General features: G+C 45.5%; 2 protein-coding genes across 2 annotated transcripts; one reads left to right on the top strand and one right to left on the bottom strand.

The window, feature by feature from the left end:
• Positions 1 to 476: 476 nt before the first annotated feature.
• LOC125537176 (HVA22-like protein k) lies at positions 477 to 5,913 on the top strand. Its single transcript, XM_048700486.1, has 8 exons — positions 477 to 733; positions 1,477 to 1,535; positions 2,038 to 2,135; positions 2,520 to 2,571; positions 3,607 to 3,670; positions 4,802 to 4,897; positions 4,977 to 5,049; positions 5,546 to 5,913. The coding sequence occupies exons 1-8, from the start codon at positions 698 to 700 to the stop codon at positions 5,653 to 5,655; spliced, it is 588 nt and encodes a 195-aa protein (XP_048556443.1). The 5' UTR covers positions 477 to 697; the 3' UTR covers positions 5,656 to 5,913.
• A 1,254-nt stretch (positions 5,914 to 7,167) lies between these two features.
• Positions 7,168 to 10,040, bottom strand: LOC125537175 (zinc finger CCCH domain-containing protein 50-like). The gene is made up of 2 exons (XM_048700485.1): positions 9,840 to 10,040; positions 7,168 to 9,558 (listed from the first exon to the last, which is right to left on the bottom strand). Exon 2 carries the CDS (start codon positions 9,512 to 9,514, stop codon positions 7,505 to 7,507), a length of 2,010 nt encoding a protein of 669 aa, XP_048556442.1. The 5' UTR covers positions 9,515 to 9,558; positions 9,840 to 10,040; the 3' UTR covers positions 7,168 to 7,504.
• Between the last annotated feature and the right edge of the window lie 402 nt (positions 10,041 to 10,442).

Genomic DNA, 10,442 nt, shown 5'->3' with positions numbered 1-10,442 from the left:
ATGTATATGACATGAAGAAAGCAATAGTAATAAAACTGAACGATCAATATGCTAAGCTAACGGATGGGTCTTGTCCATCACATCATTCTCCTAATGATGCGATCCCGTTCATTATATGACAACACATGTCCATGGTTAGAAAACGTAACCATCTTTGATTAATGAGCTAGTCTAGTAGGGACTTACTAGAAACACGGTGTTTTGTCTATGTATCCACACATGTATCAAATTTTCGGTTAATACAATTCTAGCATGAATAATAAACATTTATCATGATATAAGGAAATATAAAATAACAACTTTATTATTGTTTCTAGGGCATATTTTCTCCAGAGAGATGCATTAGGATCGACGCTTTTAAACGTGTTGTGATTGTGTGGGCACTGATGTCATGTTGCAACGCATGGACTTTTTTCATAGCATTACTAACCGAAATAGCAGGGGCTCTCATATAAATCTCGGAGAAGACGGCGCCTAAATCGGAAAAAGGCCTAGTGCGCTAAATCATCTCCACTTTTTTTGCTCCCGGCTTTCTCGTTACGGCCGGCGTCGCTTCTCCCGCAGGTTTGTGCGCGTGCCCTCCTCCTCTCGCGCCCGGAGCTCAGATCGCCGCGGATCCCTTGCTCTCCACGCAGCGGCCTCCCACCCTGGGTCCGCGCGCCGTCTAGGGATCCCGGCTCCTCGTCCGCGGCGACCGATGGCTGCTCTTCTGGCGCCCGCCATCTCCGGAGAGGTACGCGCCTCCCACCAAACCCTGCCTCGTACGGAAACCCTAGATCGCACGAGTCGCGCGAGGAATCTCGCTCCTCGTAAGGAGGCTGTGGGGTGTTGCTGTTGGCGCGCTTGCACCTTGTTCGTGTTGGAATTTCGCCCAGTCTGCTCGGTTGGGGAGACGATTGGGTTGGGTGATGGGCTCGCGCCGAAGCATGCATTGATTTTGCACTAGGAGGGCGTGTGAGGCGGTGAAGAGTGAGTAAGGTTAGGCGAGAAGTGCTTTGCTGCAGACATTATAATTATTACCCTGCTATTTGCAATATGGTCAAATTTGATTTCGATTTGATGGACTTTTTAGATTATGACTGGAGTCAGCTTAAAATAACCGTTCTGTTCTAGTGCATAGTCACTATTGACCAAATCAAAGTATGTCGGTGTGACAGGGTTTGATCTTGTTTGGTGTAGTTTGGTGTTCTTGTGGTTCGTTTCTGGCGATCCAAGTAGTTGAATTGAAACATAGAGTGGTAGTGTTTGCAATGGCTCTAAGTGTTGCATTTGGATTTTCGAGTTTCAGATAGTTATGTTGATACTGACTTCTGGCTGAGCAATCGATTGTAAATTTGTCTTGTGTTATTGTCTGATAACTTGTCTAAACTCGCAAGCATCCTGGATGGGTTCTCACTTCGTCTTGGATACAATCGTTACTTGCGAGTAAAAGTTATGCTTTGTGCTGAAATCCTGAGACTGCATTTCATCTCATAGGTCGGTTTGCGGCTTTTACTGGCACCACTAAGCTCAAATGTTGTCATCCGCACAGCCAGGTATACTTGAAACGTTGTAAATTAATTGGCATGGTTTTCATCTGGTTTCATGTCATGCTTCTCGTAAGTTGATTGTTTCTTTGGCTAGTTCGTTTTGTTAAGGTGTTTGCTTATTGTGCTTTTTAGGCGCATTGAGCGTGTTAGTGAATAATAATTGTACTATCATTTGGAGATCATCACATTTTTAGTTTTTTTATCTTGCTACACGCTGTCAAATTGTTGCCATCATCACTAAGTATTTTGTTCATATTAGTAACAGCTAATTATTTGGTCTATGCTGAAAGCAAGTGTCACATCTCATATGCATATGCTCATCTCCTAAATTTTAGCTACATGAGACGAGCACAATCTGTATTATCAAAGTGGCAAGATGCTAATGTAGTTAGATAATTGTCTAGGAGGTTGCAACCTATACTTATTGTAGCAACCCTGTTAATAGATGAGCTATTATTTTTGTTGTGGAAGAAATTCATCATATGATCCTCACTATGTGCTGGTACAGTTGTGCGGTGGGCATTGGTCTACCTGTATACTCCACTTACAGGGCTATAGAAAAGAAAGATCAAGATGAGAAAGAACGGTTGCTCCTTTATTGGGCAGGTAAATAATAAATGAATTTGTACTAAAATTTTCATTTCTACTGTGAAGCAACTTCTTTCAATGGACATTTTTTGAGGCATATTGATGTATTTAGTTATGCATATTGAAAGTGAAATTACCTTTCTAAATTTTCCATATGGGTATCTATACTCTTCAAATAAAAAAATCTCGGTGCAGTGGCTTCAATGGTGTAATAATTTTATTGCGAGATTTGTATGTACATTTCTAAACAATAGGAAACAAACGATAAAATTCACTTTACGTGGACACAAATGGATATTTCCAAAAGCACATGTATCTTCACTCTATTTTTGTTTAATTTCATGCCCAAGATTTTCTAGATCTGTTGTTGCTTGTAACATTTAATATCCAATTATTTTGCAGCATATGGATCTTTTAGCATTGTGGAATCCTTTGCTGATAAGCTTGTTTCAAGGTATGAACAGTATTTGTCAAGGTCGAAGAGTACTTTCTCATTATTTGTGGCATTGATATGAATTGTAATGACACTGCAATGTGGGGTCTTTGTATCCCTTTGTAGCTGCCCCTTGCATTTTGGTATCAGATTCCATGTAGGCATCTTTAAATGCAAATATGCATACTGAATACTGAATATGTCCTACATATGGAAGTAATACGTCCTTATAGTTATAGGACACAATTGATATACAACCAAATTGATTTTTGTACAAACTATTATAGTTCCATAAAATGTATTTGTGAATTTCCCACGAAAAGTACTACATAATGCTTGTATTCACCTATAGTAAGTATTTAAGTAGCATCAGTTTGTTGAATGTATCCTGTATTTGTGGATTGTGATTATTTCTGGCCCTCATCCTGTTATTACTGGTAAAACTGCAGTAAAAATGTAAATAGTTGTCTCAGGTGTGCTGTCCCATGATGATTTATTAAATTTGTGTATGTTATCTTTCAACCGAACCTCTGCACCGCAGCCCTTGATGATTGCTGGTAGCCTGGTAAGTTAGCATACTGGCATGGACTGTAGTGCCTGCTTTACTTCAGTGAGTAATAAAGTTCCAAATACCAAAGGGGACAGGAGTGGCCGGGTTCCTGTTGTTCTATATATTACTTACTAAAGCGTAACTCATTACTTCCCTGAATCAGATCTTGAAATTTTTGAAATTCAAAACTAGTTTATCAAGGCAGACTGGTTTGGAGGCCATAGATTGTCTGGTTTACAGTAGAATAACAAACGGTTTAGGACTGAAAAAACCTAGGAAGCACTGAGAATAATTTGAGTTAAAAAACACGCAGAGTAATATTGGAACGCTTCAGTTTGATATTAAGTTATTTTGTCAACACGGGCAATGGCCACATCTCTTATTTCTTCTCTAGTGAATGTCTTGTATGATGCATCTAATTGTATTATAACCATTGTAAGCGAGTTATTTTCTACCTCTCCTAGAAAATATTTTTGATCATTCTGTACCCTGTTATTGCTTTGCAGTGTTCCTCTCTATTACCATGCGAAATTTGCTATCCTTATATGGCTCCAGTTTCCTTCAAATGGTGTAAGTCATAAACCAACTATTTTTCCAAAATGTTAATCTCTTTTTTTGTATTCCTACATCTATATGTACAACCGAAAGCTGTGCGCTATAACTTTTTTATTGTTTAAATGATCCATAGAGAAGTAAATAAACAAAACATATTTTTTTACATGATATTTGTTGTTAACTTAATATGTAGCGAACTACTCCCTCCGTCCCATAATATAAGAACGTTTTTGACACTAGTGTAGTGTCAAAAACACTCTTATATTATGGGACAGAGGGAGTAGTTTTTGCAAATGATACATGTTTTATATGAATATCGATGTTGGACAGAGGTATGTCTAACTTTATCTACACCAAGGTTATCAGAATCAAGAAATATAAAACTGAAAACTCACTTGACTTGGTCAGTTGAGAATTCGGATGGTTAGTCGATTGATATGATTGTGACATTAAAGAGTGCAGTTGTAGTGGAAGCTGACAATTTGCAAGGTTTATATTTCTCATAGGATGATGTAGCCGGTGGCATTTGATTCTTGGCTATACAATCTGAAACCAAACATAATTCCATATATGCCAGCCAGAATTTTGCCGGTTCCAGATATTCCATCGAAAAGTTCCTCTTTCAAAGTACCACTCAGAATTTCACCAGGTCCTTTATATCACTTCCAAACTTTATTACCAACTAATTGGAATATGATGTACACATTTATTACACGACATGTATAAAAATCAGCATAAAGGGCCAATTTTTTTTCCTTTCAATTGTCTGTTAACAGTCAACTAATTGAAGTTGAATATTTGGGACTTGGTCAAAATCTGAGTGTTATATTTGGAAGAGGGCCTTTTTCTTGTGGCATATTTGGCACTAACTGAATTTGTGAGTCATCTGTTCTCAGTGCATTCCTTGGCCCAGTATTCTTTTCCTTAAGATAGAGTCGTGCTATGATTAATTGATTTTGTAGCCGAAAGCGTGTGATTTAAATTTTTGTATAGAGCTTTAAGCATCATGTTTATGTCCGTGTTACAAATTTTCTGCCGCTTTTCGGCCAGATGACATAATTATTGACTAGAAGTTAAATCTAAATTATCTGGTATAATTATTGTCCTTAGTCATTACTAATAGAGGTGTCCTTTTCTGTCTTTCAGGGATCAAAGCATGTGTACAGAAGATACCTGCGCCCGTTTTTCCGGAAGCATCAAGCAAAAATTGATAGAATCCTGAATATTTTGTCCAAGGAACTTGTGAGTGTGTTTTGATATGTATGTATACATGTTTTAATGGATATATTACTAATGGACATCAAATTCTCAACAAAACCAGACAAAGTTCGTGAGCAACCATGAAGATGAAATTCGTTTTGTAGAGAACATGGCCATCAGGGGTGCTACAACAGGTACAGAACGAGAATTAGATCCTCTACGATTGACAAAAAAAAAAAGAATGCTTGTGCAGACAATACTTAATATTGGGCATACATGATAACTTAAATATCTGATCGTAAATTGGAGCCCTAACTTGTACCTGATCATTGATTTTGGTCATGGTATTATGATTGCACGGCCATGGATATTGATCTCTATCGGGCCAATTTCAATCTCCCTCAATCAGTATGATTTCAGTCATGTTTTATTGTTAACATCTTGCTAAATCCTTCATCATTTTCACCATGCTTTCTTAATATTTTGAACTACAGACAATCTTTTCATCAGCTTAATACTGTATACTGCAATGCCTTTTATGTGCTATCTTGCTTCTTAGAGTTATGTCCACAAGTTTACATTCCTAGCCTCGTACCTGCAATTGCACCATGCTGCTTCATATCTTTTAGTACATTATAAGAAGCTCACAGTTTGAGGTAAAATAATTTGTGTTGCTTGTGTGTGGAACAGCAAATTACATCGTAAATGGGCTTGACCAACCTGGACAATCAGAAGAAGTTAGCGTGACTGAAGACCCAAATTCAACTCCGACAGAAGAGCCAGACACACCTAGGAGTTGAAACATGAGCTTGGTTGCCACACTTGCCAGTCTCCCCGCAAGATGTGTCTGGTGTACCATCACTCTGCAGAAATGATCCTTTAGAACTGTGAATATGTGTTTCTGAACAAGTCGGATTACGTTTCAAGCAATAGGAGTGGATACTGTCCACTTGTATCAGAGTACTCCTCGTATTATGGTGCTACAAAAGTTGCAGCACAGGTTTGTGGGTGACTGTTTGAAATCGACTGGAGTCTTACAATATACTTGCAGTTTCGTACGTTGTAGGATTGTCAATACTCTCATTATCATGCTTCGTGCAAGTTCACCAATAGCTTTTATTCTTTATAAAACTCAAGCAATTGCATAGTTCGCCAATTACCACTATACAAGAAATTACCAAACGTTTTTGTGTTGCATAGTTCGCCAATTACCAATGCAGAAGAAATTTATCCAAGCATTTTTGTGTTTTGCATAGTTCGTCAATTACCAACATGAGGGATGAACCAGCTTACTGCAGCAATAAAATCACCATTTTCATCTCTGGCAACAGCACCCGAAGCACCCAAAGCATTTTTGTGTGTTGCATAGTTCGTCAATTACCACTGTACTAGAAATTTATCCATACGTTCTTGTGCAAATAAAGTGCACTGCCTGCTGCGGATGATCGTTTACCTCACGCTAGGGTTCAAAGTCTAAATTTGCTGAACGATGCCATGTCATGGTAGTTGAAACTCGCTTTGGCTAGAACTGTTCGTTCAACGCTTATGACCGAACCGCCCACGCATTTTCTTGTTGGGAGGCGGCTGCTTTATTCGTCATCTCTGACCAGGGTGGTGGCTCAGCACGAAGAGACACATGTGGAGCAAGGAACTATGGTAGTACGTCCTTGGTAAAAAATGCCGCCAAGTCAGTGAATATTCAACTTTGAACCAACGTTCTTTATTCAGTCTCTGAACAAGAGAAGAGAGAACCCTTCAACAACGGAAAGGAGCATGCGTCCTAACGATGTGATCTGAGCTTACGAGGTGCCTTGTGCAATGATGTGTAGAGAAATGTTCCGCGTAAAAATGCATTTTTACCTCGCGAACGTTTCATTTCGCGACAAACTAATACAAAAGGAATCTACTCTGATTTACCCGATATGCAAGATAGTGCAAGGGTGCAACTACAGATCCTGCTTCTTCACTTCACAGCTAAAAGTTCGAATCATAATTATTCGGTCCACAGTTCCACAAACATTTGATACAGAAAATAGATAGGCATTATACAAAATCATTCATATTTCGGTTCCCGTGTCATTGACGAAATGCAGGTCTGGCAAAGATAAACATCATCTGTAGAGCAGATAATCACATTTATCTGAACCACGTTTTGAAGCATACAGACTGTCCAGTAACAATACTGCTTTCAATGTTTTACTAAAACCGCAGAGCGGCAAAACGAAAGAGGACCATACACATCACAGGATCAGCAGCAGAACAGAATGAGATTTTTAAAGAAAAAAAAAACAGAGCGAAAACAGACGGCAATCGACAATGTTATCACAAAATAATCATTCATTTTGATCAAGAATTGACAATTCTAGTCTCTTTGGAGGAATCTTGTATTCAAGACCCGCCTGAACTAACCAAAAGAATACTAGTTAGGACACTGAAGAGGTTGTTTACTGAATATCCTTAACTGCTTTCAGCTACCAATCTGTGACCGGATGCTTTGTTTGTTTCAACACCATCTCTGACTTTGCCACCAAAAATTCAAGAATAAAAATGAATAATTATTATTTACTAGGACCAGCAACTATTCTTTGGTAAATAACCACCTTGCAAAATGATGGTTTCATCAACTGGGGACTTGGCCGCCTCTTTCAGTCACTTCTGATCCGTCTGCAGCTGCTCAAGCCAAGCACCAATGGCCATCTGATCCAATAAATCAGCCTGGTTGTTCCAGTCAGGCCTGTTTGCCGATCCAGAAGCCATGCCTCCCGACATGCCCAGCTGCATTTCACCCCTGTTGCTGTTCAGTGACCGCCCCCATGGCGCATCTGGCTCCTTCTCTGCAAACCCTGGTTGATCAGGGCATCTCAACCGATCCAGCTCCTCACCATCAACACCCCAGTCAACCTTACCCATTGGGGAAGAACCCACGTTGCCCCATGAAGCAGCATTAGAATTCCGCGGCGAACCCACGGATGGTAGCTGGTGCTTGTTCAGGTTAGAGAACTGCTCATACATCTCACGCTGTGGGACAGTGGCTCCGAAACGGGCACTCATGGGCGATGTTGGCTCCATGAGCCGAGGGGATCGAGGAGACATGCCGCCAATTGGAGAATGGACAAGCGCTGCCGGGTCAAGAGCCCTTGGTGAGTACATTCTGTTGGTGTTGACAGGCGAGAGGAGACCCTTCTGCTGATGAAGCTTGTTAAGGATGGCTGATTTGTGGGCTGGTGAGTAGGCTGAGTGACCTTGATCATTGGTGAACCTCGGTGACATTGCCATCTCTGAAGCATACATATCTTCAAGACTGGTGGGGGCAATTGCTGTAGGCCTGATGCTAAGGCCGGTAGAAAGCCGGGGCTGCGGACGGCTGCTGGGAGGGAGGCAGAGTGCCCCAAGGTACTGTGACTCCCAATCGAGGAGCAAGCCAAGGTCTTCAACGGTTGCGTCTCTTGCATTGAAAGAAGAACGCAGCCTGCTACCTTGAAGCCAATGCGCAGAAGCAGCTCCGCCATTGTTCACGGCAGATGGTGATCCAGGAGGCGGCACAAAGTGCCTGGGAGACCCAGGAAGAAGCCCAAGTGCAGCAGCGGCAGTCATGTCAATTGATGAAGTTGCACGGGGTGATAGCAGACCCGCACCACTGTTGTGAGGCACATGGCGGAGCTCATCTTCATCGTGTGCGAAGAAGCAGATGCGGCGGGCGCAAGCAGCTCCCTCCTTGCAGAGCCTGGTGCGGTACTGTGTCGGGTGCAGCCAGCTCTCGAACACGCCATGGGAGAACTCACAGTTATCGCCACTGGGGCAGCCACCAGGGCGCCGGAAGTTGGGGCAAGGCACCGCAGTGTAGGGGTGCTTGCGGGGGTCACGGCGGCGCGCGTTTTCGCCGGGGTGCACGAAGGGGCACTCGGTCCAGTCATGCGAGTAAGCACGGGAGCACGGACGCACCTTGAAAGCAAACATGCGGAACTCGTCCGAGGCATAGACGCTGCTCTTGATGTCCGGCAGCGTCGGATCCACCGGGTACTCCTTCTTGGCGCGATCCACGGTGATGGGAGAGAGCGACGACGAGCGCGACGACGGCGACCTGTTGCCCTCGTCGTCTGGCGAGGACGAAAGCGGCGGGGACGACGCGCCAGAAGCCGCCGAGGTGGCGACGGCGAGGGCCCGGCGGCGCCCAAGAAGTATCTCGAGATCGCCCAGGGCGTCTGCCGAAGCCGGAGGAGCCCGGACGACGTCGGCCGGGACGCGGCCGGTGGAGTCGGCAGTAGCTGGGTCCGCGCCGGCGTCAAGCAGCATCTTGACGACCTGGACGGCGTTGCAGGAGCCGCCGGAGGCGGCACAGTGAAGCGGGGTGAAGCCATCGCCGCCAGGCCGACGAGCTACATCGACCCAGCCGGCGCGGCCGAGCAGCAGCGAGACGACCCGCGCGCTGCCGTACGTGGCCGCGACCATGAGCGGCGTGCGCGGCTCGTACGCCTTGCTCCGGCCATACCAGAGCCCGACGTCATCGGCCAGCTCGGCCGCCTCCTCGCCAGCTCCCTCGAGCGCGGCCTTCATCCCATCAACGTCGTCCGCCGCGGCGAGCTCGAGCAGCGCCGCGAGCCTGTCCCGCCGGCCCGCGCCGGCAGCCTGAGCGCGGTCGAGATCGGGAAGGTCTCCCATTGCTTGTGCTAGCGGACAAGGAGGACACAACAAGCTCAACACATCTGCGGAAGAGGCAAGACCAGGAGGGGTTATATAGATTCAGCAGCTGGAGGAGACGGCCCCGGAATCGGGATCAGAAATCGTCCAACAAGGAAGGCGAGGAAAAGGAAAGGTCGGGGCCGACGAATCGGAGCTCCGCCTCGTATGGCAGGGAACCAATCAGCCGAACTCAATCGGGATGCTAGCACCAGGAGGAGGGAGCGGACGCCGATCCGAACACCGGAATCGACGGGGGCAAGGGGAGGATTGTTAGGAAAGTATTAAATGAGCAGTATCAATTTACCTCCCGGCGCGGGACGATCCACCCCTATCCAATCCGGTCGAGCTGGATCGGAGGAGCTCCTCCTCCCGTCCTGTCCGGCGGCGGGTGCCTTCGCCGGAGAGGCGAAACCAAAACTGCCTTGGGGGACGGAGCAGAGCCTAGTGGTCTGGAGAGAGAGAGGGAGAGGGACAGCGGGGAGGACTCGCAGTTTACTGGTGGTGGTGATGGTGCCGAGGAGTTAAATTGTCTCATTCCTCGGGCGCAGCGGCCCGCGACCCCCCGGAGATCCAGCCCCCGGCCCTCCACCGCCACCGACGTGTGGTCCCGGTGGTACGTCGGGCGACGCTGTCAGTGAGACGGCTGGGTAGGGTGGAGATCCGCGCGGTGCGGGGTTTGTAAATGGGAATTCACTGCGTGGAGGACCCCGCGCGGGATTTCAAACAGGCGGGTGGTGCTGACCGCTCGCGTCGCGGTGGGGTCGGGGCGGCCGCTGCCCGGACACGCGGGCGCGCATCGGGCCGTCGGTCGGCGGGGCGGACGGCCCGGATCGCGCGGGGCAGGTGGCGGATGTGAGATTCGGCGCCGAAAGCCTCGGTTGTATCTCCGTCGGGGCCGTACCCAAGG

This window comes from Triticum urartu, chromosome 2 (assembly GCF_003073215.2).
Source record: "Triticum urartu cultivar G1812 chromosome 2, Tu2.1, whole genome shotgun sequence".
Taxonomy (NCBI): domain Eukaryota; kingdom Viridiplantae; phylum Streptophyta; class Magnoliopsida; order Poales; family Poaceae; genus Triticum; species Triticum urartu.
Note: the sequence above shows the minus strand (reverse complement) of the source record. Positions and strands in the feature narration are given on the sequence as shown.

Coding starts and splice junctions, on each gene's coding strand:
- LOC125537176 (XM_048700486.1), top strand. CDS start 698: ATGGCTGCTCTTCTGGCGCCCGCCATCTCCGGAGAG. Junction 2,136..2,519: donor GTTGCTCCTTTATTGGGCAG/GTAAATAATAAA, acceptor ATTATTTTGCAG/CATATGGATCTTTTAGCATT. Junction 4,898..4,976: donor ATATTTTGTCCAAGGAACTT/GTGAGTGTGTTT, acceptor CAACAAAACCAG/ACAAAGTTCGTGAGCAACCA.
- LOC125537175 (XM_048700485.1), bottom strand. CDS start 9,514: ATGGGAGACCTTCCCGATCTCGACCGCGCTCAGGCTGCCGGCGCGGGC.